At 32.5% G+C, this 26,602-nt stretch overlaps 1 protein-coding gene across 3 annotated transcripts in view; it reads left to right on the top strand.

Annotated features, from left to right (window-relative positions):
- CADM2 (cell adhesion molecule 2) overlaps positions 1-26,602 on the top strand; it is a 1,095,912-nt gene that overhangs the window by 998,168 nt on the left and 71,142 nt on the right. Inside the window, exon 8 of one of the 3 annotated variants that reach the window (XM_032150397.2) lies at positions 15,376-15,495. The exons of the other annotated variants lie outside the window; for them this stretch is intronic. Within the exon in view, the coding sequence (XP_032006288.2) occupies positions 15,376-15,495 (120 nt within the window). The remainder of the gene's footprint in view (positions 1-15,375; positions 15,496-26,602) is intronic. 3 annotated transcript variants of the gene reach the window in all.

Genomic DNA, 26,602 nt, shown 5'->3' with positions numbered 1-26,602 from the left:
TCTATAATAAATGCTGTATGCATTTGGGAATGGAGTGATAAGTGATCATTTGTGACAACTTTAACCTTTTATCTTTTACACCAAGGTTGATTTTACATTAGTGGTGATAATTTAATACAGCTCTAGTACAGAGGGTTTTTCACGAGCTGAGACCCGTGTCTTTGACTCTACCACAATTGCTTAGATTCTATTGATTCTTAACTTGATGGAGGTCTGAGCACCTTCCTGTGAAATCATCTACTATCTGGATGCCATCAAAATAGTTAGATTTTATTGTTTGAGTGTCAATGGAAGTGCATTATTTAAATGCTACCACATTTAATTGTTAAACCACTGACATTTTGTGTTAGAGACACTGGTGATTCCCCCACTCCCTCCTAATTACACCTTTAAAAATTTCAGCATTAGGACCACATGTAGTAATTTAACTGCCGGTCTAAAATTTATCCTCAATGAAAGGCCTAACCAAAGTCACCATACTAATACCTGTAAGATTAAACGTCATGCTTAAGAAACATTTGCACTGTGGAGGTTCTGTTAAGAAAGAAAGTAGCACATTTTATGAACAAGCTTGGCAATGGAAAAATTTGTCTGTTAAATTGGTAGCCATAATTATACTAATTAATTCCTCTGAGCACAGTAGTTTCTATTTGCTTCTTTATAAAAATGTTGAAGTATATCTCTTGTGATTATTGTGGTCATACTATTTATTTATTTATAATGGATGATTATATCCATAATTTTAATGGCTTTGAATATCGACCCATTGCTATTCTTAACATTTGAAGAACTAGGATCAAGAGAAAAATTAATCCACTCACCCAATAGATATTTAGTACTTATCTACCAGGTACAAAGGAGCAAATATAAATAACAAACAAGAAGATTATAGTTTAATGTGGAAGATAAGCTAAGCATTTAGATAATTGTGACACAAAATAGAAGTTATAGGGAGTTATAGTAAGATGGTCATACAATGTGGTAGATGTTCACACTTTGTGTAGTTCCAACTGTATGGAATGTTTAAAAATAGTAACGTATCACTATTATTTATAAATATTGTAAACATAAATAATTATAATAAATATTTAAATACAAATATGATAAATATTATTATAAATTAATAAATTCATTTATAATATGACATACATTATAAATGGAATTACTCAGCAAAGTGCCAGTTATACAGATATATAAAAAATTAGACTATTCTTATTATTATATTTCTAGTAGTCTTATTATACAAAGGACAATCAAACTCCAAGCCTCTGTTAAGAAACTTGCCCATGAGTTGCATACAGTTATTGCTCATAATCTTCCCTGAAAGTTACCCAGAACATAAATTAGGTTAATGCTATTGAAAAATGAGAAAATTCTAATTTTTTTCTATGAGATAGAAAATGTCTTAAAAACTCAACAATATAACAAATTGACCATGTACAAAGCAAGACATAAGTTATAGTCACCCTTGTTCTCTAATGCAACATTAAGTTCAGAAAATATAGGTTGAATATCTTGTCTTCAAGCAGAAACTACCCGGATGTGCATCCATTCACTATAGAGAACACAGCAGATGATACCATTTTATCATACAAGGAATGGATATAGGGAATGACCAATGGTATTACGCTAATGCTATTTTGTGATTGGAAGCAATGCATGCTCTTCTATTTATCATCAATTGATTAAAAATACACTCATAAAGGTGTCAGAAATGTACAGGACCTGGGAAGCTTTGAGAAAGAACATCTATGGAAAGTGAGCAATGCAAATTACCACATACCCCAAACCCTAAACTTCTTCCCTCTTAACTTTCCCAATGTCTCTTTTACCTCCCTTTAAACTCATTAGAGAAATTAATAACCACTCCTCAAAATACAAATGGGAAATGGACAGAGATGCTGCAACTCTTTAATACCACCTCCATGCTCAAAGCCTTCCCCAGGATCTGGAAGAAATACAGTAATACCAGCAGAAAAATTAGTAACTAATTTCTCCTTCTGCCAATAGCTATACTATCAATGGCAGGTCCAGATTGTAGACAAGGGTAGGAAGGATAACGATTAGAGCTTTGGAGGAGAACCCATGTTGTCTCACAGTTACAGCAGAGTTGAGATGCACTATTCCATAAAGTTTTTTGTAATATTCCCCCTTCCTTTTCAAATTTACTTTTTCTTTTACCGTAGTAACCCTATGTGAGTGTTAAAATTATTTTTCACTGTGCTAACTTATTCCCTTACTTCATTATTTTCTCCTTGTATGAATAAGTTTTATAACAATTCATCACTCCTTTATTATCTTAACTCTTACTATCATTTAGAATGAAATTGCCCACTATGCACCTTTCCACAGATTTCATTTTCTTTACATGTATATATTTTGCTTTTCTAGCAAATTTTATCTTTACAACCATGTAAGATAAGTAAAATCTCTATAATTATTATTATGATACTATATAGTAAGTTAGAATCAAGATTTGCTTATATTTCTGTCCTGCTAATCAGTTTATCACAATTTCTGATAATCTTGGTCTCTCTAAAATATCACTTGACTGTTACGGTTTGTTTTATTTGTTCATGTGTCTATTAAACAGTGATGGAAATATCATACTGCTTTTTCTGTTTCCAGGATAATTTACTTCAGAAGTAACATATATAGAGAATAGCATACGTCATATTTTATTGTTAGTTGGTAGGATTCATTATTTTAAAAAGTGTTCTGGAGTTTTAGAATTTTAATAGAGAATATTACTGCTAGAGATCTCTATGTGCTTTGATCTACTAAAAGGTATTAAGCTATTAAATGTGCCTTTCTAGCTCCTCAGAATCAATAAGACTGCTACTTTCATTTCACTCAGCTTTTATTGGTAATAATAAATGTCAAAAAACACTGAAAGACAGAAAATTGTACACATAGGTATTATAGACTGCTGCATCAAGCCAAACTTGCAAGCTTTGTTGCTCATGTAAACACATACCATTTTCAGAGACTGTAGGTAAACTCAGGTTCCCTCTTCTGTCCTGGGTAGTGATTCTCCATGTCAGTTAACTTGCTTACTATGGGAGAGGAAGAATTGTGTCATGGATGGTATCTTTTCTTTCATTTTAACAGACTTTTCCAATCCATCTATCATCTTTTTCAAATATGTAACAGATGTGCAAATTATAAATTCAGTTCCCTTAGAGTTATCGGTACTTGATGCTAAATTTAGCAAAATAATATATATGTCAGTGAATGCAGTAATCATTAAGCAACAGATTAGGAACATCATAAAGTAATACCTTAAATTTGCTTTTAAAATTTTCTTGCCATAGAACTAAGCAAATATGATATAACAATACATCTCTAATCTTACAGAGATATCTCTCTCATGTATTCATGTCATGATTATCAATGATCTGAGAACTTTCATCACAATACAATGAAAAATGTCCTTCTGTGCTTCATAGTAAATGTGTAGCTAGCCTAGAAGGTTGGCAGCCCCTGCAACGTGCATTTCCTATTAAATTATCCAGCAACAAAACATCTAGCAGTATTGAGAGGCTACATGATTTTTTTAGGCAAGGTGATCTTTACAGGTCACACTGAGAACTAGGAGAGTACATCTTCTAGCTCGTATGGGTGGCTGGGGAAGGAAAAAAAGAAGCCATGGATTATGGACAGATGTAAAGCCTAGCAAACATTAAAAAGAGATTCAACTAAAATCTGTTCTTTCACATGGAAACAGACCTACCAGTTGGTAAGTTAATTCTGTGTACTCGTAATGAGCATTTTTCCTTTGGAGCATTTTTCTTAGAAGCATAGATGGAAAATATACAGTGGAGGGAAAAAAGGATGGGAAAGACATCCATACCGAGCAACAAACAGTGTGCTAATGGAAGAGCCCTATGGTTGCTGCTCTCATCTCTGGTTGAGAGTTTCCAGGCAGTAACTAGCTGGATGATTCTTAAAACAGTATCTTCTTTAATCGCTGAGATAAAACGCTATCATTTCTGGACATGAATAAGCAGGGAGAGCTCTGATGTCTGTAGGAAAGGTGTACCTCTGACTGGATGAATATGCTGTTGAACTCTGCAGAGAGAAATGGAATGGCATAAAATAGTAGAGACAGGAGCACTACTTTCATTACAAAACATTTTAAAAGGTGTATGTGTGGGCACACTCAACACAGTTAAGGCTTAATTATGTCTCTGTTTTAAGATGAGCATAAAGTAGAAACATTAAGGTTTCTGCTTTTAGAGTAAAAATTCTGTTCAGAGATACCATTCTGAAGTAAATATTTCTATGTGCTAGATGGATCACAGACTGAAATGTACATAGGAAAAAACCCTCATTCCTGCCTTCTATCACTAAACAATTTCATCATTAAAAAATATTTTCTCACCTTATTTACATATAATCTTTTATCTCAGTTGCAGTATAAAATAAGGTAAGGAGAAGGATAGAATCTGTGGCACTCAGTCTTTCTATATTTGTTTATGTGGAAATAAGGCCAGGCTGTAGCTTTACCAAAATGTACAGAGCTCTTCTACCCAAGTATATGTGTGTTAATTGGCTCATTTGTTAGAGATTTCAAGCAATATGCAATGGCCCATGGGAGGAAATTTCGGCATTAGTTTTAAGAAACAATGGCATTCCTAAGTAGAAGATACAGATTTTTACATAAAACCTGCTTTGTAGCTTCTTACAATATAGTTTCACACATATTGTAACAACATATATACTTGTTTTAGATTCTAAAATTTTTCCTTGATTCTATTCTACCCTTCTCTCCAATTCATCAGGAAGTTCCATCAACATTGCTTCCAAATCACATTCCCAATGTGGCCACTTCTCTCCATCATCCTCTCTGGCTTAGACTACTAAAGTATAGTCTAATAGGCTCCCTGCTTCCACACTCCCACACCTTCAATCTCTTTCTCACATAGCTTCAATATATAAACGTTTTAAATGCATATCTCTTCATGTCGTTTCCCCATTTAACTTACACAAAGGCATTTCATCATCCTTAGTATAAAACCCAAACTCTCATTGTCCTACTTTTCCAAGCCCTGCATTTTATGGCTGCTGCCTACATCGGTGGCATCTCTCATCACTCTTCACACACTCACTTCTGTCTCTCTGGTCCTCTTTCAACTCCTCTAAGTTGTCAAGGTCATTTTCTTTTTAGAAATTTTGCCTCTGCTTGGAATGCTTGTCCAAGATGCACAAGAAATGCTGCCAGAAATGCTGATCTTTGCAAGACTGATTTCTTTTTCAGATCTCAGACTAAATGGGATTTCTCAGTGAGGCCTTTTTTGTCCATTACCATCTAAATTGTCCCCCAGTCACATATCACTTCAATTAAATACTCTACAAGGCATATATCATTATGTGATAGTTTAGCTATTTGTGTATATGTACATGTTTGCATGTATATATATACATATGCATATATATCATATATATGTACACATATATGTATGCATCTGTATATGTGAATATATTCTATGTCCTCACACTAGACTATGACCTCCTAGGAAACAGATATTTTGTGCATCTTATTTATTTCTATACCACTAGCTCTTAGAATGTGCCTTCTAAATAGTAGGTGCTCAGTAAATATTTATTTAATATTTAAATCTGTTTCTGTCTGTCTCTCTCGCTGTTTTCAAGAGAAGAAACTTTAGTGAAGCAATACATACACACATACACGTATATACACATACATATCCATATCCACATATATACACACATACACGAATATACAGTTGTGTGTGTGTGTGTGTATATATATATATGTATATACACACACATATACACACAAACAGCCTTGATTTCTGGATAAAATCAGGGAAATAATTGATATTCCTTGGTCACCAAAATAATAACCTTTAGTTTCTATCCCATATTGAAAAAAAAAAAGACGTGTTTACTTAGCAACCCAGGTGAAATGTGCCTTCCTTATAGAATTAAGTAATTCGAAACATAAAGAACTGTGCATAGATTAATTAATTTTTCTAATAAACATCTTTGCAATTAAAGACTTATGCAATTGATTCCAAGCATGTGTTTTCATCTTTTTGCAAAGTTAAATGACTTTGCTAACTGAAATTCAACCTTTTATAGAGAGACCTGGCTGCCCATGAGAGCTCTGACCTTTAGAAATACAGGTGATAGGAGTGGATATTAAAAGTGAAGCTCAATCGATGTTTATTCACAATTATTCTTAACATTATTTAGTTTTATTCAGGGATTGTGTTCTAAGGATATGTCAAAGTGGGCCTATTTATTAATATGCATGTGCAAAAATTACCTGTAAATAGACATTCATAGTTTTCTTAAGTTATAGGTTAGCAAGGTTATAATAACAATCTTTGAAACATTATTACCTTATCATTTATTTTTTATTTAACTAACCTTTTGTATTGCAATATAGAATATTGCATTTGGATTCATGTTATTACTTTTAAAAACTGGCAGCTAACAAACATTTATGTCAAAATTAGAATTCACTAAAATTAGTGCTGTGTGCATAGTACTCTCTTCACCCTCCAAAATGCAGCACAGTTTAGTTAATCCTCAAAAGTGTTGGTTCAGGATTCTGTAAGCTACTTTAATCTTTGATGAAATTTATCTATTAAATAAGAAGGAGTATCAAGATAAACCTAAAACATATTTCGGGTAAGTTACATGGTGATAAATCTATAGAGTAATATAAAAATATAACCTAGTATGGGTTAAGCAACTATTTTACAGAATAAAAGATAAAAATGGAAAAAAAAAGTCATGCAAGAAATCTTAAAACAGTTTTTAATCATAAGGATATTATATTTAAATATGGGTGGCTTACTGCAAAAAGTGATTTTTGTATTCTGAAATGTTCACTGACATTAATATTTTTAAAATAACATTCATATTAAGATCATTTTTTCTAGTATACATGACATTATTTTTCAGTTGAGATAATTACAGAATAGGAGGCAACAAATGTATTTATTTCATTGCATTTTGAATCTGAACCAAGGCCCTGATGGACTCTCGTATGTCCTGACGTCATGGGCAAACGTTTTCTCATGTATCATTTTTGAGTGAAGGTGTTTTGCTTTCAGAAGATCAACTCTGATCCATCACTGGTTAAAAACTTGGTCTAAAAGGATTTACATAAATGAGCAAGCCGAAAGTCTTCAGTTTTTAGATGAGGAAGCATAGAAGCGTAGAGGTTAAATTACATGCGAAATGGCTCTCAGCTACTTTATCACAGAGCCTACATGAAAAATCAAAATATTTGGATTTCTCAGTCAGTATTTTTCTACTATATCACAGTTCTCCTTGTGTTTATTCATACGTGATTTACGTTTTTCTTTTAATGGATCACAGTAACATTCTCTTACATTTTCACAGAACTTAAAGTATTGGACCAAATCATGTGATTTACTTTTAGGTAGAGTATTTTCAGGAAAGAGTAGGAAAGGGCTCACAATATTGAAGTAGGCGGAGCTAAACGATACAGGATAATCCACTTCAAATGCATTTTTTTCATACTTGAGATTTCACTTTACTTTTGTCAGTTTGGAATGTAAAAAAGTATCATAAAAGAAAAAATGCATACATTTTTTCAAATAATGCATTGATTTTATTCATGAAGTTTTCTTGCAATTACATAGAACTGACAGTTACCGCCTACAGTTTAAAATTGCAGTACTTTTCATTTTTTAAGAACAGCTTTTTTTTCTTCTATAAGCATTCCATTTAGTATGAGAAACCAGTGGAAGCTATCAGAGGGATGAAAAGGGATTTATTCAAATATAATTTTTAAAAGAGTTCCTTTTTATGAAGCAGATGGGGTTACTATATGACTGTTGAGGAGGAAGCATGTACTGGTGAGTTGGTACCTTCTCAACCTGGTGGTTATCATTTAAGTAAGAGCCTTGGTGCTGTTACCACTTTTACGCTGTGATCCAAATAGGCGGCTGCATGTAGCTGAGCATAATGGGAGCAGATAAATGTCCTTCTTTTTTTGCACAGGCAAAAACAAATAAAGTAAACTTTCCTCTTAAAATTGTTTCCAATGTCAGTCAGTGCAATTAGTAGTAAGGAAAACTACCCTATTATTATTATTATTATTATTATTTTATTTTATTTTATTTTTGCGACGGAATCTCGCGCTGTCACCCAGGCTGGAGTGCAGTGGCGCGATCTCGGCTCACTGCAAGCTCCGCCTCCCGGGTTCACGCCATTCTCCTGCCTCACCCCTCCGAGTAGCTGGGACTACAGGCGCCCGCCACCACGCCCGGCTAATTTTTTGTATTTTTAGTAGAGACGGGGTTTCACCATGGTCTCGATCTCCTGACCTCGTGATCCACCCGCCTCGGCCTCCCAAAGTGCTGGGATTACAAGCGTGAGCCACAGCGCCCGGCCTACCCTATTATTTTTTAAGATAGGGAAATGTGAATACCTTTCACCAAAAAAGACACATCTTACCATAATAATTCTAATGATATACCTCAAGTTCTAACACTTCTACATCTCCACTAGTAACTCTTAGTTTTTATTTATTCTTTATCTTCCTGGGACCACCCCTGGGGGAGGGCATTAGTGCCAAAAAGCAGAAAGAAAGTAAACATATGGATTCCAGACTAAATGGTGACAATTTTTCTCCCTATTGAACACTAGTCCTTGGAGAGAAACAAGCAGCTTGGGCTTCTGGGACTCTTTAGACTTAATTTTGTTTCGAAAATCCATCCTGAATGCCATTTTTAAAAAGAGAAACTGCCAGAAAACAAAACAGGTTGACAAGTTAGAAATTCTTGTACACTGCATTTGTAGAGAACAGAACATACCTTTAACCTGAAAAGCTCGTTATTGGAAAAAAGGTGCTGTACCACTCTTCAGTTTATTGTATACAGCGCTTGTTGAAAGTGATTTCATTTTGACAAGGTTATACAGGATCTGTTGTGCTCTAATAAGCTCCAGTAACAAAATGTGGTGGCATTTTTTAAAAAATCCTTCATTAGAATATAAAGAAAAGGACACTTTTCTGTTGTTTTTAATTGGATGATATGATTTCGAGCTCTAACACTTAAAAACACTGAAAATCTGCGTTTAGAATATAGAATTCTAATGTAAGCTGCATTTTTATTTTTTTAATACTCCTTTAGACCGGAAGACTCTTAACAGGAATTATGAAAAATCACCTCACACATGATGAAAGGGAGAGCAACTGTTTTCAGGGATTAACCATGTATAACCTTCTGTTACTGATTCATATTTTTAAGAATGGTACTATTGCCTATCTACTGGTATCATTATCATCAGGAGTGATGTTATTGATAAAGTACCTGTCATTTCTAGCGCTGTGGTACATCCCTGTAGTCCCAGCTACTCAGGATGCTGAGGCAGAAAGATCGTTTGAGTTTAGGAGTTCAGAACTGTAGTGCACCACGGCCCTGCCTGTGGTTAGCCACTGCATTCCAGCCTGGGCAACACAGCAAGACCCCATCTTTTAAAACAGACAAACGAAAAGCACCTACCACATTGAAAGCATAGAGCTAGGCACCCTGATGAAGCACAAAAGTTTACCATGAAGTTCATTCTATTATCTTATTCTCATTTGTTCAGGAGAAAAAATGCAAGCAATATATGTTAAGTATCAAATGAATGTTACAGCTTCTCAATTTCCAACCCCAGATTTTATGAAGAGCTTTGAGTTATAATCAGTGTACTGCATACTTTATTATTAAAAAGAGATAAAATAATAGAGTTTACAAACTGATTATGTAAACTAGAGCAAATTGGAAATGTTATTATAGCATCACACATTTTTAATTTGTGTTTTCTACTGAGGGACAGAAATGGATATGGAGCTAGTGGGACACACGTAACTCTGGGTCCTCCCATAGCAGTATGTCATGAATGGAAGCATTATTTGTCATGGGGGTTTGGGTGGGACAAAGGGAAGGAAGCAGTAGATAAACTCAAAAAGTACAATGGGTGGTGAAAGGAAATTAGGTGGGATTTAGTTGGTCAAGGAAGTCTTCACAAAGCAGGTGTCAGGCTGAGATGTGAGAGTAACATTTTGCTAGGTATCAAGAAAGGGTGGCTATTCTGAGATGAAAAGCTAATGAGGGATTGACTCAGAGTATATTTGTCTAAGACAAAGTGATATTTTAAAAGACAAGAAATGTTAATTTATAAGGCTGAGCCTACAGTTTATTGGGAGAGGTAAACACATAAATATAAACATGTATATGGGTGTCTGCAAAATGCTTAAAAGCTCAGAGAAGGAAGATATTAACTGTTTGCATAACTGGGCCATGCTTTCCATATGAGATCTTATTTGAACCAGGATTTAAAGGATGGACATGAAAGAGAAAACAAATGTGAAACAGGATGTGCCTCTGAGAACCTACAGCACAAAGAACAGAAAGAGCTATGTATAGCTCTGTCATGGGGGAAAGTACTTGTGTCAGAGGCAGATATCTTCTTGTATGCTAGGCTTAAGCTTCTTTCTCTACACTAACTTGGCACTTGAAAAATTAAGAAAACAAGCCAGACATGTATCCTATGAGGAACTCTAGCCCCTGTTGTAACAGGAAACCTCAACGTTATGGCTGCCTCAACACAATGGTGGGTGGTGCACTTTTGGAGTTCCTATCAGAGTCATGCAGGTTGAGCAGGAGAGATGATGGACTGATGAATTTATCATATTCCAGTTTAGCCATGGTCCTGTAAACAGATTTTAGTTTTCTGATTTGGCAAATGTGTTGTTTGAGCTGAAATTATACTTCTGCATGTGCCTAAGTTCTTATAGAAGTACTCAGATTATTTGCATTGCATTTATTGGCAACCCAACGTTCACTTGCATGAATAACTTTTGCAGCCTAGTTAGACTTTGTCTGCACAGTTATGAAATTGTTCTATTGACTTGATTTAGGGGTTCTGTCTGTTATTGAAATACCCCCAAATTTTCCTTTTACATGAAAACAGTACTTTATATATGTTATAAGTGAAACGAAAAGTATAATTTATTATATTTCAAACTTTATGTGTAGGCAAAATTGTAAGAAGATACTTTCATATCTTGGAATCTTTACTTTTCTCAGCTTCCTGTCAATAAAAAGGCTCACATTGCCTTTTAAATAAAACTTCTTAGATAGATAGGTAGATAGATGATAGATGATAGATAGATAGATAGATAGATAGATAGATAGATAGATAGATAGATAGATGATAGATAGATTAGATAGATAGATAGATAGATAGATAGATAGATAGATAGATAGATAGATAGATAGAGGTCCAGGATTTATATAAACTGTGTACATATATAAAATATATGTAAAAAGATATATTTAAAGTTTAGATCATGAGCACTGAATCTGTATGAATTCATTTCATATTGTATCTAAAACCATCGATTTATTTTAGTGAGTATTATTTATTTTAGCATACAGTGATATATGGTATTTAGTATGTGGTGAGAATAAATTGGCTAAATAAATTTAAAACACATAATTATGATATCATAATTTCAGAGAAATTGTCATTACACATTGCTATATATTGTGATTAAAACTTTTAACAGCCTGAAAACTATTGTTAGATTAGATAGCAAACAAATTTCTTATTAATGAGAGTATTTTAAATTCTGATTTTGATGAACTTCATTGAAATTTATCTTGTTTGGATTTAAATTGTGTCTAAATAATTTATGTATAATTACTAATTTCTCTGATCAGCTCTAGACAAAATTTAGTTACTTTCACTTAGTTCACTTTTCAAATACCTTTTTTATTAGCTACATATTTTATCAATTGCTGACTCTTCACTCTTTATACCTTAACATCTAAAAATACAAACTACAAATATGTAATACAACACAATTTCTTTTGTAAATTTGAAGTACTGAACCTATCATTTATAACTACATTTTTATTTCAGGCAAATGCATTTATAATTGGTTAAATTAATGCACTCTCCAAGGAACACACAAAAAAATGAGCTCATCTTTTGCAATGTTGAAATCAGAGGTGAAATATACAAATCGAGCTGTGTATTGGATGGTTATCATTTCTAAATTCCAATATTCATAAATTATGCATCACATGCCATAAATTTGACCATGTTTTATTTATAGTTGTCTTGGTGTCTGTGTTCAAATATCATCTGATTAATCATAGGATGTTACCATATAAGGCATATATTAAGATACTCTGACACTGCCATGTCATATTAAGCAAATTACTTAAAATATTAGTATAACTGCAGATTATCTTGTCCTGTGGAAAAAATTAATAAGTTAATGTTGAACCAGTATTTAATATTTTTATGATGTATGTGTGCATGTGTGTAATTTCTCTGTGTATGAATTAGTACTTTTCAATATTGGGGAATATTTTAAGCGGTATCGTTTTACACGGGATAAAATGGGCTACAGTTTCCACCCTGTACCATATTTGATGGAGTCTTCTTTTCATTAACAGTGTAAGAGGTTTAAAAATGTACAGGATTCTAGGCAGAGCTCTTCTCTTGAAGACCTGATTGTCTAGTGGGACACTGAGAGCAAGAAAAGCAGAGGAGGTGGAAAGTTTAGGTAGAAGACAGACGTTTCATACAACTGTTCTGGTCTTTCAGAGAATTTCAACTAATTCAATTGATCTTACATTGTTCAATTTTAGCTGCTTCCAATTAATATTCTGGTGCTGAATATTTAGGTTATTTTAACTTTTACTATTTCAAGATATAGCTGAAATAATGGGGTGGTCTTTAACAAATAATGAAAGAACAGAATAAAACCCTCAGAATTATTAGAAAAACAAAAATGTTTTAAATGTTTTAAAACACATAGAACAAAATGAAGCTAGTGGTAGTTAAAAACATGTAACAGTAACAGGCATCGGTTTCTTTATGGCAAGTCATTTTTGAAACCCAATTGTCATTTTGGCACTTTCCACCAAATTACTTTCAGTCAATTTGTTTTTAGCCACATATGAAGTCAGAGAGGAGGATAAGCGAGAATGCTGAACAGATAAATAAGAACCAGGCTATGTGTAAATAATAATTTGTAATGTTATCTATTTGTATATTTTAAAAGATTCTAAGGATGTTGTTTTGAAGTGGATTAACAATTATTAAAACTACTCATCTTTTTAAGTTATTTGAGTATTAACCTATGGAAAAATATATGCTTAATGCGTTTTTACCCTTGTAAGAAGTAAAGATATGGTTTGCTTTATACAAGAATGCTCCTAGTACTTGACAATATATAGACTGTCTTAAAAAAATTCAGGATTTCTTACTACCTATATTTGTTGACGTGGAATAAGCGGGGCAAGGTTGGGGGGACTCCAAATACTACTATAATAATAATAATTATTATTATTATTATAAACACAAACAAAACTAAACTAAAAACAAAACCAAAATCCTGTGATTTGTATTCCTTCTCTTAATAATTCAATGATGGGGCTGATTTTGACAGACTACTTTTATTAGAATAAGATCCAATGCAATCGTATTTGAACTGACTATGTGATAGGAAATAAGCCAACATGTTATAATCTGTGATAAATTTGGAAATAACAGATCATTTACATGGCGTTTTAAATGCCCAGTGTTATTGTTTGTTCTTAAATTTGATATACTTGGAAGATATTGGCCTTTTCAGTTATTAAATGCATATATTTTGAGATCCTAATAAGCAAATAATTTTGCTAACAAAGAATGTATGATTTTCTATTTTAGATACATATAAAAGTTAAAATTACACATTTTTTAAATTTAGAGAATGTTTTCATTTACCTCCAGTCTGCCTAATACTGTTTAAGAAATCTTACCTTGAAATAAGGAGTTATTACAACAATTAGTAAACAAGAAGCATCTTTGTCCATATACATAATCTTTCTTCATTTATAATGTCGTTAAAGACAGTTCTACTTTATGATAATGGTAGATCGCACTCCAGGCTTTACCCATTTTCCCTAGTGATTAATGCAGCACCACTGAGTTTTAAGAAGGTTGTTTTCTTAATTTGACTGGCCAGGAAGCATTTTCCCTGTCGAAAAACAGGTGTAAACATCAATATTCAAGATAAGAGAACGATCTCATGCTGTTTTCTGGTGTATCCAGTGTAGAAAATTCAGCGGGTAGAGTCTACAGAGTGAGTAGGGCTATTTATCAGCAGTAAAGTACTAGAAAATGTTTGGTTTGACTCAAAGACTTTAACTGAATGACGGGAAACCTTTTAATACAAAATAATCTGTCAAACACTCGGAATATATGAGGGCTATGTGACAAACATGTGAAATCAAACCTCAGCACAGTAATTATTGGTAATTTGGAAACTGTTTCTAATTTCCTCACTGTGTAGATTACATGCCTATTCACTTTAGACAAGATTTGACTCTGAGGATCTCACTGCAGTTCTCATAGCTTGACACTGGCTGTGTTGTTTCAGTGTTCTCTGTGCTGCTCTTCATATTTTCAGCTGATTTTTAGTGAAAGGAAAGAGGATTTGGGCATTAAACACTATTCTTTCTGGGTTTTATTTTTTCTGTATTTGAAGATACTCTTTAACTTTTGGCAACTTAACTAATTATGGATTAGAGGTTCAATGTTACACTTCAAGTATATGTTCAGTAACCCCTCCTAGGTATGCCGTATTAAAATAAATCATAAACCTTTCAGAATATTAGGTGCCATGCTAGTTGACTCAATACTTGTTAAAGACTCCTAGGTACTGCAAAATTATTAGAAGGCGTTACCAGCTAACCAGGGTAAGAATTGCAAGACTCTAAACTGTGCATTAACATCATTTGTGAGAACAGGAGAAGCAAAATAACAATAATAATAACAATTGGCTTGTTTTGTTTGTTTGTTTCTAAAGATTGCTCTCATTTCCTATCATTGTCTTCCTAAAAGAAAAAAAAAATCAAAAAGCATTTAACATGCATTTACACATTCATCGTTAACATTTTGTTAATCTTATATGGTGGTATATGTGTTTATTTCTGTATGTGTCGTTCTGTTTACTTCTTTGACAAAGCATGTCATTTTTTTTTTACCTACATGTTTTTTGCTACCGCATGTCGAACTTTTTAAATGACTCAGTGAACAAATGAATTCTTGTCATTTTACATTTTACTCTAAATATTGAAAATAACCTGCTTATTCGCAAACGTTGCTCCAAGTCTTTGCTTTGCGTTGGAGCATGAAAAAGAAGTGAAAAAAAAATGACAAGAATTGTGTGACACAGTCAGTTTTGTACCTGATATTCTGTTAAAGCTTGTTAAAGTTAAACCTCAATAAGTTATGTGTATTTATAATTTGAATCATTTGTGTTTCTCTTTTGTTTGCATGATATGATTTTGTTTATATTTTTTTTCCACTCACCAGATGTTCCCAACACTTTGCTTCCCACTACTATCATCCCCTCCCTTACCACTGCAACAGTCACAACCACTGTAGCCATAACAACCAGCCCAACCACATCTGCAACAACCAGCAGCATCAGAGGTACAGTATGCTTCTTTGTTATAGCCTGGAAAGCACATTAACTGGAGCTTTGTGGAAGTTTTTAGAAAGGTTAAAAACATTGAGATTCAATTTTACTTAATTATGAGAAGTAATTAAGTCACCTAAATTACTATCAATTAGGGTTATTGGAACAGAATATGAGAAATGATGGTACATTTTATTTTTTTAGTGTTACTTAAGACTATTATCAAAATCTTGCAGAATATAAATTTAAAATATATGGGACTTTAAAATGTTGGTCAAATTTAAAGTGTTAGCGTGGGACACAGTTTTTGCCTGTCTTGAGAGGTAAACAAATAAATAAGATGTTCATGTGTGCAGAGGTAGCTTTTGCTTTTTTAAAATTCTAGTTTAATATTAACAACTTGCCACTCCTCTGCAACTATGTTAAAATATCTATAGTTTTGAAATTGTTCTGAAATTGACATAGTCCATGGGGTCAGTATAAATTATTCTCCACATAGAACTTGCAAGTAAATATTCAAAATACATGTTATCCTAAAGTGACTTGCTGAGTGAAGCTACTTATTCTACTAATAGAATGTTCTAAAAGTAAGTATCTGTTGTCCCAGATGGCTCCATGAGTAATTTCTGGTATCGTTACGCAAATAAGAATTTTATTTCAAAGAAAGCAACCTTAAAAAGGTGGGAGTATCCATAAAGGCAGAAGAAATAACTATGTTATGGTTGAGAAATATAAAAAGTATTCCTGAGCAGTCATTAAGTGGTTAGTAGCTGATGAGGAAATTTAAAAAAATTGAAGCCATTATAGAAAAACATGGTTTAAATTTAATTTCTACATAAGCAGTGCTCAGAGAGAATTTGTCGTATTTAAGTCTGTCTTTTTCTTATTTCTTATATATGTTTCATATCATCTTGGCTCTACTAATATCTGTGAAATTTAACAATTTAACTTGAAATTAATGAGGACTTTATATTATTATATTTAATTCAGTTGTATGAAGGTTATGTTTAGCATTATTATTCATAATTATTAAAGGTTGTTCAGTTAGATGTTTTTCTTGGATTTTAATTAATTCTAGATATTAAGTTGATTTGCCATCTTTGATTTAACAGTTATAATAGTCTTTCTTTTGTTTCAGAAAAGTATTCTAATGTCTGATAATTTTCCATTTTTTAATAACGACATCAACTATATTTTACAATGTACAAGATGGATGACTAAATAAGTTTAATGGTAATAGCAATAAGAATTTCTCAGAAATAGCTAGGTATATTTTTGTATGACTGAACTTTATTTAAGCTAAATCTGTAAGTGAGAAGTTTGAAGGTCTTTCTTGTAAAAATTATATAAAAATTGGAAAAGAGACATAATGAAGAAAAAGTTAGAAGTGCTTTATAATATTATGTAAAATGAAAGCTATCTAAAGTTCTACTTTGCTTTAATTTGTGATGCTCTGTAAGGTTTTTCACAAACAGCAGTTTAAATAAAATGTAATCATTGCATACTAACACAACATCTGTGATACTATTAAGTTCTGACTGTATAAACAAATCACTTCAATGGGAAAGGAGGGAGATATATTGACTTTTTTTAAAGGTCCATTTGTAACACAAAAATCTAATATTCAATTATGCCTTCTTCTTCAACAAATATTTATTGAATATATGCTATATGTATGGTGTTATGCCAGGACCTTAAATTATGACAACTACTGGCATCTAAAATCACTAGCAATCAAATGTATACATTTCTCCCCACCCCCAACAAACAGTTTTTGTGCTTAATCTTTATTGAAAAGTACTAATGTTCTTTGTGGGAAAATATTACATGTGGTCTTTCGGTCTTTTGAAAAAAAATCTATAGTATTTTGCAAAGGACTATATATATGTATATATATATATATATAATTCTGTTTCAAAGGACTAAATATCTATCTATCTATATGATTTCAAACCTACACACACACACACACACACACACACACACACACACGTAGTATTCTGCTTCAAAGGACTAAATATCTATCTATATAATTTCAAACCTACACACACACATTTACATACACGCAATTATAGACTATTATATGAGAAAAATATTTTATTTCAAAGTGAAGCTAACAACGTTCTTTTATATTGGTTCACATGAATCTTAAGTGGGATTTGGTCTATTGCATTTTTTGTCCTTCCAACTTTTATTTTAGGTTCAGGAGTACATGTAGAAATTTGTTACGCTGGTAAACTAAATGTTGCTGGGATTTGGTATACAAATTATTTTGTCTCCCAAGTGTAATCATAGTATGTGATAGGTAGTTTTTTGATCCTCACCCTCCTGGACCCTCCCATCCTCAACTAGGTCCCAGTATCTATTGTTCCCATCCTTGTGTCCATGTGTCCTCGGTATTTAACTCTCACTTATAAGTGAGAATATGCAATATTTTTCTGTTCCTGCATTCATTTGCTTAGAATAATGGCCTGCAGCTGCATCTTTGCTGCTGCAAAGGACATGATCTCATTCTTTTTAATGGCTGCATAGTATTTCTAATGCATATGTACCACATTTTCTTCATCCAGTCCACCATTGATGGGCATCCAGGTGGATTCCATATCTTTGATATTGTGAATAGTGCTGCAGTGAACATATGTGTACATGTGTCTTTATGGTAGAACAATTTATATTCTTTTGGGTATATACTCAGGGATGGGATTGCTGGATCAAACAGTAGTTCTGTTTTAATTTCTCTGATAAATCTCCAGGCTGCTTTTCACAGTGACTGAACTAATTTATATTCCCTCCAGCAGTATGCAAGCATTCCATTTCTCTGCAAACTTGCCTGCATCTGTTATTTTTGACTTTTTAATAACAGTCATTCTCACTGGTGTGCGAAGGTATTTCATTGTGGTTTTGATTTGTCTTTCTCTAATGTTTAGGGATGTTGAGCATTTTTACATATGCTTGTTAGCCACATGCATGTCTGCTTTTGAGAATTATCTGTTAATGTCCTTTGCCACTGAAGTAAAATCAATGGTTTACTCTTTCTGGTAAATTCACTTTTTTTCAGGTTTCTTAAGATATTTCTGTAAACTTTGCACCATGGATGCTTAAAGTGCTCAAATAATTTATTTTTCCCTTAAACACTCAACCAACCTCCAAGAAGACACACATGCGTACACACACAGAAATATATGAACAAAAACCAATCCCTCCTTTGTAAAAAGTTTGAAAGATAACATTTTTAAAGAAATCACACAAAAATATTTTTTAAAAAGTTTTTTTGTAAGCTGGGAAGTTCATATTATCTATTTTAAAAGAAAAAAAATAGTAGCATTGAATTTTAATGTTAGCCTAACGCCCATTTTTCCTTCTGTCCTCATCAAACATCTGAGGAGTGCGTAAGTCACCAGACTCACCTGATCATTAATATTCTAGTTCATAATTGAAAGTGTGGAGGATTCATTTAGTACATAAACAATGTTATCAGTTTTACACTGCATTCTTTCAAATTATGTGATGTTGTTTCTTTGTGAACTGCCTTTTAAATTAAAACTTTTAGATGCGATTATATTTGAAAATAATTCATTTATTTATGAGTTTGTGAAAGATGGTTCAAAATCATGATGAAAAAGAATTCATAATAAGAATATATGGCTTAAGAAGAGCTGAGAACTAAAGAGAAAGAATATTTTCAGCTTGCAGCATTTCGTTTTGGTTTACTTATTTCATTCCTTTATCTTATTCAATAATTTGAAATCAACTAAATGTATTTGATTTTACTAGGTTTAAATTGTATTTCTTCAAATTTCACAAACTATAGCATTTATCTCCATATATTTAATAAATGATCACAAATAAATCACTGTTAATGTCTGCATTTCCACTTTTACAACTCCTGCTATTGCTGGATTTTTCATCCTATGACATGCTAAACCAATTTACAATGAATTTAAAGAATCACAGCTGTATCTATATTAAAAATCAAGATGAAATGGAATGAAAGAAACTACACTGGATTGTCAGTGTCAGAACCTTGAGAATTTGCACAACTCTTCAGCTTGTGTTTAAAATATATCCCTATTTGGAGAAAGAAGAACTTCAACCACATGGAATAAAAACAGGCAATTAGTATCTTATTACAAATAAGGATGTTAAAACACAGAGAAATGAACCAACTTGGGCAGCCATGGGAAAGACAAATAATAATTGAGCCCTGGATACATCTTTGGATATGAGTTTCAGTTATTTTGTTTACAAAATGTTTGACCTTGGACAGTGCACCAAATTGAACATCGGTGTTTTCATCAGAAAAACATGAAGCACAGGTTTGACTTGAGAATTATATAATATCTAAAGTTATGACAACATAAGCAATACTCAATAAATGACAGAATTATTTTTTCAGTTCATTTTAGTAAAACAAACGTGTTTACCAGTAGTTGTATCATACCATTAATGAAATGGTAGATTTTCCCCTATAATTACAGTTTTAATCTGGCAAAATTCTTTGGTGTTAATGCACTAATTACTTTTTCATTTCAATTCTATTTTTATTGATTGTATGAAACAAACATTAGATGAAAATTATACTAGAGCATATGGTACCATTTATATCTATCTATGTACCTATCTATATTTCATCTATCATTCATCTACCATCTGTCTGTCCTTTGAAGTATAACAGTTCATATACCTTTCATGAAGTTTAAAGTATTCTTAATCTATATCATTTTAATTATTTCAGCTTTTGGAAATTGCATGATTTTTTACTGTGGCCTAACCAACCTTAAAATACAGATTATATATAAACATATGTGTATATATATGACACACATAATATAATATACATATTATATATGCTCTATCTTATATTACACATAATACAATGCTCTGTATTATATTATATATGACATATGCTTTATATTATATATAATATATACAATTATTCAGATTATATATGTACACATAACATATGTGCACATATATGATGTACACACCTATACATGTTACTTTTTTAGGTCATTGTGATTTTTAAATTAATTTAATATAGTCATTTATAAAATAATTCCAAATGACTTTGATATGATTTTTAGTATTAATATAAGCATTATTTTAGCATGGTATGTTTAATTTAATAACATTCTCATTTTTATCATATAATTTTAATTTCATAATAAACCATGTCATAATCTAATAATCTTTAGTAGCATCCTCATTTTACAGATGATGTTAACTTATTGCAAATTCAGGAGACATATGAAACATAGTTATATATTTAAGTGGTTATGTTTATTTATCATAAGTTTTAAATAAGAATTTATAACTGAACTTTTATACTTAGGACAGAAAATTTTCTAAGCTAACAATTGATTTTGTTTTTACCTGTACAGGACAGTAAATGCACTAAAGGTAGAGATGAGCCGATAGATATGGAACGATGTAAACCAATATACACTCTCCTATTACTAAGAGTGGATTCAAATACATCATACATTTGAATATACCAGATAGGGAAAGAAATCCAAAAAATGGTGATTAAAGTGTTTATACAATCCATGTAAAACTTCAAATGAATTGTTGATTCAAATATAGATTTAGTTTTACATCAGTCTTTGAAATGGTAGAATTATAATTTTGTACTAACAAAAACTACATTATTTGTCTGGTAATCTCAAATTTATTAATTGTAATGAGATTCGTTGCAACAGAACCTTAATTCAAAATGGTAGGGCACACAGAGAAAAAAAAAGGATTTTTTTTAAACTGAAGAAATCAAACTGTCAAAATATCTAGAACTAGAGTTATATTGACAAAACTCACAATATTTTAAGATGTGTACTCAATTCTTCACAATTTAATTGTGCATTAGATGCCTTGGTCTGTTTGGGTGCTATAATGAAGTATAACTCAATAACTTACACATAAGAAATATTTACTTCTCAATGTTCTGGAGGCTGGGAAAGCCAAGATCAAGTCATCGGTATATTAGGTGCCTGTTAAGGGCCCATTCCTCATAGATGATGACTTCTACCTGTCTTTCCATGTGTTCTCACATTGTGCAAGGGGCAGAGCAGCTCTCTGGAGCCTCTTTTATACAGGTACATATCAAGTTCGTGAGGGCTCCACCTCATGATTTAATCACTTCTCCAGGCCCCACCTCTTAATATCATCACGTTGAGGGTTAGGAATTCAACATGTGAATTTTCAGGAGGACATATGGTCCAACAGACCGTAGCACTACTGTTGTGACATACGTTTAAAAAGGTAACATTAACTAAAATACTGAAAATCATTCTTGAAGAATAGAATGACTTTTAGGATATGTCTGGAATGACTATAAATCCAGTCTAGAAATTATAGACCCATAATTTTTAGCCCATATAATGCCATTGTATTCTTAAATCATGTGCATCAAAAAACTTAATTCTTTAAATGTAGATGAATTTAGGGATGTGTTTGTATCACTATAATCCTAAAACATTGCTTTCTGAAAGATCTTAATAAATAACTACTTTTTCCCTCTACAGACATTTGAAACAATCTTAGTGACTTGTGAAAAAAATCATATACAAAAAGTTGAGTTATATAAATTGAAAATAAAACAAAGTTAAGTACACACTTTGGGCCATTGTTGAAAGGTTGGGATGAATTGTCAACTTCTACTCATATTTAATGTGGACATTTTAAATGAACTACAGTTGCCTAAAATGTGGACTATGAAAGAGTTTCATTTATATTCAGATTCTCTTACCTCAATTGTTTCACTTTTCTGACTTCAAAATAAAATAAGCTAAAGTAAACACCACATGACATATGTGCACTTCAAACTACTGTCTGAAGCGTTTATTTAATTAAACCAGGTTAAGAATCAATAATGTTCTGTCCTGCCCTTCTATTCTCTAGGTCCTTTATATCAAAAGAAATCAAGTCTATCTTTACTTAATTTTTATTTGGTTTCATAACTGTGTCTGTCTTTTCCTTCTTGGTTTAAATGCTTTAAAAAACAGAATACAGAGAAATAAAGAAACATCAGAATAAAAGAAAAAGCATTCCAGCACTGAGAAAAAAATGAATGGAATAAAATCATTATAGCTCTGAGTTAGTCACTATAAATGTACTCAAACAGAACATTTGGAATAGCAGAATATATCATCTTGACACAGTTAAATCCCAAAGTGTGCAAATCAAGAAGTTGTTTATGAGCTTTTATTATGAGTGTTTAGCTATTAAAAATCTTTTTGGTTTTATTGGCAGTAATAAAACACAATTTGCACAATGTTGTGAGCTTTTAAAAATTAAGTGTCAATATGTTGGGGTTTCTTTTCTTGACAAATATTAAGTAATTATTCAATATCCAGATGGTCCATATAGAGAAACCTGCTTATCTACAAAAAGACTGATTTCTATGTTTAGGGTACAAAAATAGTTTAATTTTCACTAGTCTTTTAAAAAACATTCATGATTATGTTTAGTTGATTATGTTTTAAAACTAAATATCTAAAATAGTTCATCGTGAAAACAAGGTAAAAATGCTTAAGGAACAAGCAACATATATGTTCTATAGGTGGAGGTACTTTTATTTTATTATACTTTAAGTTTTAGGGTACATGTGCACAACATGCAGGTTTGTTACATATGTATACATGTGCCATGTTGGTGTGCTGCACCCATTCAACCTTGCTGCGAGTATCACATCTTAAATGCTTATGGAGTGGCTGCAGGCAGGATGTGGGTAGGAATGCTGGCTTGGGGGTCCAGGATTTTTAGTTAGCCATGGACCTAAACATCTGAATGGTTGCAGTGTGTCAAGTTATGTTATTTCAGGTTAGCATTGAATGCTAAAGTTTTTATTTATATTCTAATAGACCTTATTTGGTCTATTAGAATCAACATATATAACATATCATTGGTTATATATAACTATTTCCAAAACTAAATTGAGCATTTCCGTCTGACCTGAATGAAGTTGAACTCTGACACAGTTTGAAAATCTTTAAATATTTACTGACTTGTTTGCTGCATTTGGAAAATATCTGAGAAAACCTTGTATTTACATTTTCTTTCCGCTATTACCTATTAAAGGAAGCAGGACATTTATGCTGTCTTCTGTTTCTACGGGCACTCCTGTGGCTTGTATAATTTAAAACATGAAACATTTTTTAAAGTTTCATTTTAAACTTATTTATTTCTTTGGCTTCTATCAATTTAAACAGAAATCTTCATTCTATTAGCTTTCATTTCTTTTAAATAAACAGGTCTATTTATACAGCAATGAAAATATATTTTCACTGCTCTACATTTAGAAGTGTCTTAATTGATTTTATAGTAATAACCCAAGATTTAATATTATCTAACAATATATACGTTTTCTGAAAAACAATCCCTAAGAAAGAAAAAAAGTTCCCCAGTATACACCATTAAAAAATTCATTTTTATATAATATACATGTTCATATAAATAAAATTGTTATAATAAATTATAATTATAATTTCAGAAAGTATGTCTCCTATGAAATATCGAGGCTAAAGTGAGTTATTATGTTATTAATCTGTTTTATATTTAGGAAGCATGTTCTACATATATAAATAAATGTATTTCTAGAACATCTCTAAATTAAAAAAAAATCATTAATAAACTGGTTGTATCTTTCTTACTAACCAGTGAATTAAATTTACAAGCTGTGCCTTTGAAGCTGAAAAGATTGCAGGCACTGCCCTTGCTTCTTTGACACTCCACATGAAACACAGTTAATAACCTCCTGTATAAGCTTGGTGAAACACTGAATTGATACTAATTATACCAACTTTGGGATAGAAGGTGACCTTGACTTCAGCTGGAACTTTCTGCCAGGACAATAAATAAGAGGAAATGCCACAAAGCATGACTTCTGAGAAGAGTCTAATACAATCTATTAACTTTGGGGAGTTCATGGAATTCCAATAAGTGTTCAGATAATTGTAATATTTTAAAACATCTCTTGCTTCAATAATACAGTAGTTTCTTATTTCTCCAGACTTCAAATAATCCCCCATTAGCTTTCTATACCATTTAAATTAAGCTATGGCCAGAAAATTAAAAGCTACTTGATGGAAAGTGTGTATAAGGTAATTACAAGACAAGGAAGCTGAATTTTCCGAATACCTTCTGAAATATGTACGTAACATTTATACAGTTTTAGTATCAGAACTGCTTTTAGTGAAGCTATGACAACACTGTTTCTTAAATAAAGAAATATCTGTGTTAAATGATTGAGAAAAACGACTAAGAAAAAGCAGTTGCCCCAGTGAGTCCACAGGTTTAAACTATTGAAAAAAACCTGTCAAGATCAATAACGTGTAGCTGTTTCACAGTTAAAATTTTGTTTTTAACAGTGTTAAAAAAGATAGGGTCAATAAAGTTACTATAAATGCTAACAGGTAAGAACAGAAATTAAACTCTCTTCGCCCATATTGTTTAAAGAATTACGTTTGTGTCCAGAGAATTCTGTTCAAATGGTTCAGTTATAATAAATGAAAATACCTAGTTTAGGCCCACTTATTTTTCATCTTAGAAAAAGGAGATGGACTCAAATATGCCCAGAGCTGTTTTGTTACTGACTAGTAAGCAAAGAAGGCTGAACAATGAGTGTTTACATGGGGAAAAGAGAAAGCAACTGTGAACTAACATGAGATTACATTAGAGCCATTGAGTGAGAAGCATGTGTTTTCAAAAACATTTGAACCAATTTTGATATTTAAAAAGCGGGTTCTATAATAAAGAAGGACAATGGTATTCTAGGGTAGTCTGGTTTAAACTGGGTAAAGTACAATGCTCTTAGTACAATTTTTTTTCTCTCAAAGTCGTGTTTTAAAAATATTAATTATAAGCCCCATTCCTCCATTCTGTTACTCTGGATGTCAGCAGGAAACTAATGACCATCTCAAACGGGTGGAGCCAAAGTGTGTAAAATAAGGAGACTTTTTAACAGAAAGACAGGCAGTTTTTGGAAACTAATAAAGTAGGAAAAGCACAAGAGAACTGTTGCTACAGTAAGATGCTATTATCAGCACTAGACCAGAAGAGCCAAAGGAAGTGAGTGAAGTTATCCTAACCAAAGAAATACTGGAGCCATTTTTGGGTACCACTTAAAAGGAGCAGTAGTCAAGCAAGGACACAGCCAGTATCAGAACCTCAAGAAAACGAGGACACTGGGGAACAGGGGACCAAAATTCAGACCACTTTTTTCTCTTGCCTTTCAAGGGGATATTCTGTTAATTGAATCCATCTGAAAATCAAGGTCGTTGCAGAGAAGTCAGCCTTCTAGAGCACAGAACAGGGCAAAACAGGACGAAGGATGGATTTGGAGACCAAATGGAGAAGGAAGAGCAGAGACACGTGTGTTCCAAATATGACACCTAACTTCTTTACTCAGAGCAGTTACATGTCAGATTATATTTTAGTTTTTCATTTCTCTTATAGGCATACCTATTACAGGTCTATAATAGAAAACTAGTGGCTGGGTGCAGTGGCTCACGCCTGTAATCCCAGCACTTTTGGAGGCTGAGGCAGGCGATCACCTGAGGTCAGGGGTTCAAGACCAGCCTGCCCAACATGGTGAAACCCCGTCTCTACTAAAAATACAAAAAATTAGCTGGGCATGGTGGCGGGCGCCTGTAATCCCAGCCACTCGGGAGGCTGAGGCAGGAGAATCGCTTGACCCGGGAGGCGCAGGTTACAGTGAGCTGAGATCACACCACTGCCCTCCAGCCTGGGCAACAAGAGAGAAACTCCATGTCAAAAAAAAAAAAGAAAAAAGAAAAGAAAACTAATAATGGAGTTAGAAATGGTGGTAAATGGAAACACTTAAAAACACTTAACAATTCACTTTAATACAGATGGTCTCCAACTTAGATGGTTTCATTTAAGATTTTTTTGCCTTCATGATGGCACAAAAGTGATACACAGTCAGTAGAATCCGTACTTTGAGTACCAATACAACCATTTTGTTTTTCACTTTCAGTCAGTATTCAATAAATTGCATGAGATATTCAATACTTTATTATAAGATAAGCTTTGGGTTAGATGATTTTGCCTAACTGTAGGCTAATGTAAGTGTTCTGAAAATGTTTCAGGTAGGCTAGGTTGAGCTGT

Source organism: Hylobates moloch, unplaced genomic scaffold (genome assembly GCF_009828535.3).
Source record: "Hylobates moloch isolate HMO894 unplaced genomic scaffold, HMol_V3 SCAFFOLD_4, whole genome shotgun sequence".
In the NCBI taxonomy this organism is placed as follows: domain Eukaryota; kingdom Metazoa; phylum Chordata; class Mammalia; order Primates; family Hylobatidae; genus Hylobates; species Hylobates moloch.
The sequence above is the reverse complement of the archived record's forward strand: the minus strand, read 5'-3'. Positions and strand labels throughout refer to the sequence as shown.